Source organism: Xylocopa sonorina, chromosome 4 (genome assembly GCF_050948175.1).
Source record: "Xylocopa sonorina isolate GNS202 chromosome 4, iyXylSono1_principal, whole genome shotgun sequence".
NCBI classification, from domain to species: domain Eukaryota; kingdom Metazoa; phylum Arthropoda; class Insecta; order Hymenoptera; family Apidae; genus Xylocopa; species Xylocopa sonorina.
In genome coordinates this window covers 7,303,656-7,306,472 of record NC_135196.1, presented here as the reverse complement: position 1 = coordinate 7,306,472, position 2,817 = coordinate 7,303,656, and the positions used below count along the sequence as shown (strand labels likewise).

At 47.2% G+C, this 2,817-nt stretch overlaps 1 protein-coding gene across 1 annotated transcript; it reads right to left on the bottom strand.

Annotated features, from left to right (window-relative positions):
* Positions 1-397: 397 nt before the first annotated feature.
* Vajk4 lies at positions 398-2,430 on the bottom strand. Its single transcript, XM_076893423.1, has 2 exons — positions 2,299-2,430; positions 398-1,592 (listed from the first exon to the last, which is right to left on the bottom strand). Exons 1-2 carry the CDS (start codon positions 2,308-2,310, stop codon positions 489-491), a joined length of 1,116 nt encoding a protein of 371 aa, XP_076749538.1. The 5' UTR covers positions 2,311-2,430; the 3' UTR covers positions 398-488.
* Positions 2,431-2,817: the final 387 nt, after the last annotated feature.

Here is a 2,817-nt window from a genome sequence, read left to right as displayed (position 1 = left end):
TAAAATCCACTCCTACGGTCTGAAGGCAATGATGCATCGAAATGGTATTAATTTAAGTGGGCTGCAATGCGGGGTAACCACGAAGGGAAAAAGACGCTGTCACCAAGAAATCGCTAATATCATCCAGTTGCTCGAGCAGCTTCCTACTAAATTACATTAAAAAAAAAAAAAAAAATTGAAAGACACATTACGCTTGAGAGAAGCATTAAACTAAGAGAGAACCGAGGACCCCCGTTCTCCCCTCGAACGTACACGCGACCATGTTCCCGCGGGACAACGAGGCGCTCTCGGTACCTGTGTATATTCCTCTGCGAAAGACAACAAAAAAAGGATGAACTTAGAGAAAGACAATGGAAACGTTTACTTTCGTCGACGGCGTTTCTTCGGATTCACGTACGGGAATAGAGAGACGATTGCCCAGAGATCTAACACCGAGTGTATGAAAAATCTTAATACGTTAAAGAAACCGTCTCGATCGCCGTTTAAAATCAACGATGGTGAGAATAATATCCACCACCGCCGCCGCCTCCTCCGAACCCGGAATAACCACCCTCGTAACCGCCTCCGCCTCCGCCACCTCCACCGTGGCTCTCGTATACCGGAACTGCGACAGGCACTTTGACTGGTACCGGTACCTCTTTCTCCACCGGTACAGGTATCTCCTTCTCGACTATATAAGGTTTGTCTACGGGTACCTTGACAGGATAGGGCACAGGTTTAGGGACCGCGACTGGTACCGGCTTTTGAACAGTGTACGGCTGGGGGATGGGCACCTTGACAGGGACGGGGTAAGGCTTCTCAACTGGCACGGGGTACGGCTTGTCCACGGGCACCTTGACTTCGTAGGGTACCGGCTTTTCGTAGGGCACTGGGTATGGTTTCTCGACTGTGACAGGGTATGGCTTGGGCACAGAGACTGGGTACGGTTTGTCCACTGGTATCTTAACCTCGTACGGTATAGGCTTCTCAACCGGGTAGGGCTGTGGTAGCGGAACTTTGACCTTCACTGGGTAGGGCACCTGCTTCTCGACGGTGTATGGCTGGGGTACTGCTACTTTGACCGGCACTGGTATGTGCTTCTCGACGGTGTAGGGCTGCGGCACCAGCACTTTTACCTCGTACGGTTTATCGACCGGTACTTTGACCTCGTACGGAACCTTCTTCTCGACGGTGTACGGCTGCGGGATGTGCACTGGCACCTTCACGAACACCTTCACGGGATAGGGGACGTGTTTCTCGACCGTGTACGGCTGCGGCACGCCGACCTTCACCTCGTACGGGACGTGTTTCTCCACTAGGTAGGGCACGTGTTTGGTCACCTCGTAAGGGACCGGTACCTTCTTCACTACGGTGACCGCTTTCACGTGCTCGTGTTGGTCGTAGCTAGAACCACCGCCGCCGCCGCCATAGTCGCCGCCCCCGCCGCCACCACCGCCCAGGTCGCCGTAGCTACCATGCAAACCCCGTTTCTCGGTCTTCTTCTCGGTCGTCTCGACCGCGGAGTCCTTCGTCGTCGCGCTTTCCTCTGCCGCCTTCTTCGACTCCTCCGCGCAGCTGGCCAGCGTGGCCAATGCCACCAGGGCGATGGCGAACTGCGAGTGAAAGTTCGAATCAACCGATCAAACAATTTGCAATTCGATGGGCTGATTTTATCGAGGGAAGTTTTATTTATCTGCAGTGTGCAGTTGAACAACCGATCGTATTTTCAAAATGAAATCGCTTTTTTCCATATAGAAATATTATTAATTAGTTAGTTTGTACACAACGGATGTTATAGCTGACTCGGATGATCGAGGTTCTGTTGCATTTGCTGGATGACTATTTTTATGATTAAAAGAAAATTATGTAAAATAAAATAGAGTCAGTGATATGGTTCACAGTCACTTGGAATGGATTGCTTTGATGTTTCATACAAATTTCTTGATTCTACATCTAACATTCGACTGAATTAAAGATAATAAAAGGAAATCTCGAATAATTTGTACTTCCGTATACATTTTCCGAGTTACACTTGTTTCGACAAAACGATACTGGTCTTCACTCTGTACGAAGCCACTCGAAATGCAGATTACAAAAACAGGTCTAATAAAAGTAAGAAAAATTCAACACTCGACTCAAGGATGTATACTTGCGATAGAAAGCAGATTCTACTTTACTGAAAATAATGTGTAGCCCACGAATTCACTCGGCTAGCTCGCGTGAAACTAGCACTTACACTTGCCAAAGTATAGTACTTGAAGAAACGCGGCGGACATTTCCACGGGTGTTGAATTTTCGCGGAAAGCCAGGTTCGCTTACCTTAATATTCATCGTCGAGTTCGCGTATGTTTTGAGGTGGCGTATAACCACTAACTGAACCGCTTCGTTTTCTAGACCGAGCCTTATATACTCCACGGTATAATAGCTCAGTTACTTTCGCTGCACTTCATCGTCCGTACTATACTTGCGCGTCTCGTTTTGCATTTGCAAAAACGTGCTCGCGCCAGTGCCGGGATAACGTACGGGAAATTGTGCGCTTCGCGCATGAGGTCGCCTCTAATCGCGCTATGATCTATATAAGTGATACTCAATCAGGATCTACGAGGATTCGTTTTGTTATATGCTGCTTTTAAGATAACGCCAATTTAACGGAATACACCGTTTGATATATTGTTTTGAGATCGACTAATTATTAACGAGATCATTGAAACCTTGCGGATATTCAGGTATACTTTAAGTAAGTAGTAATGTTCGAATATGAGAAATTTTTGATTGGTTCAATGTATTGTTCAGTGAAAGAATTTTTTTAAGCGATTAAATCGAGTTCAGGTCCACCAA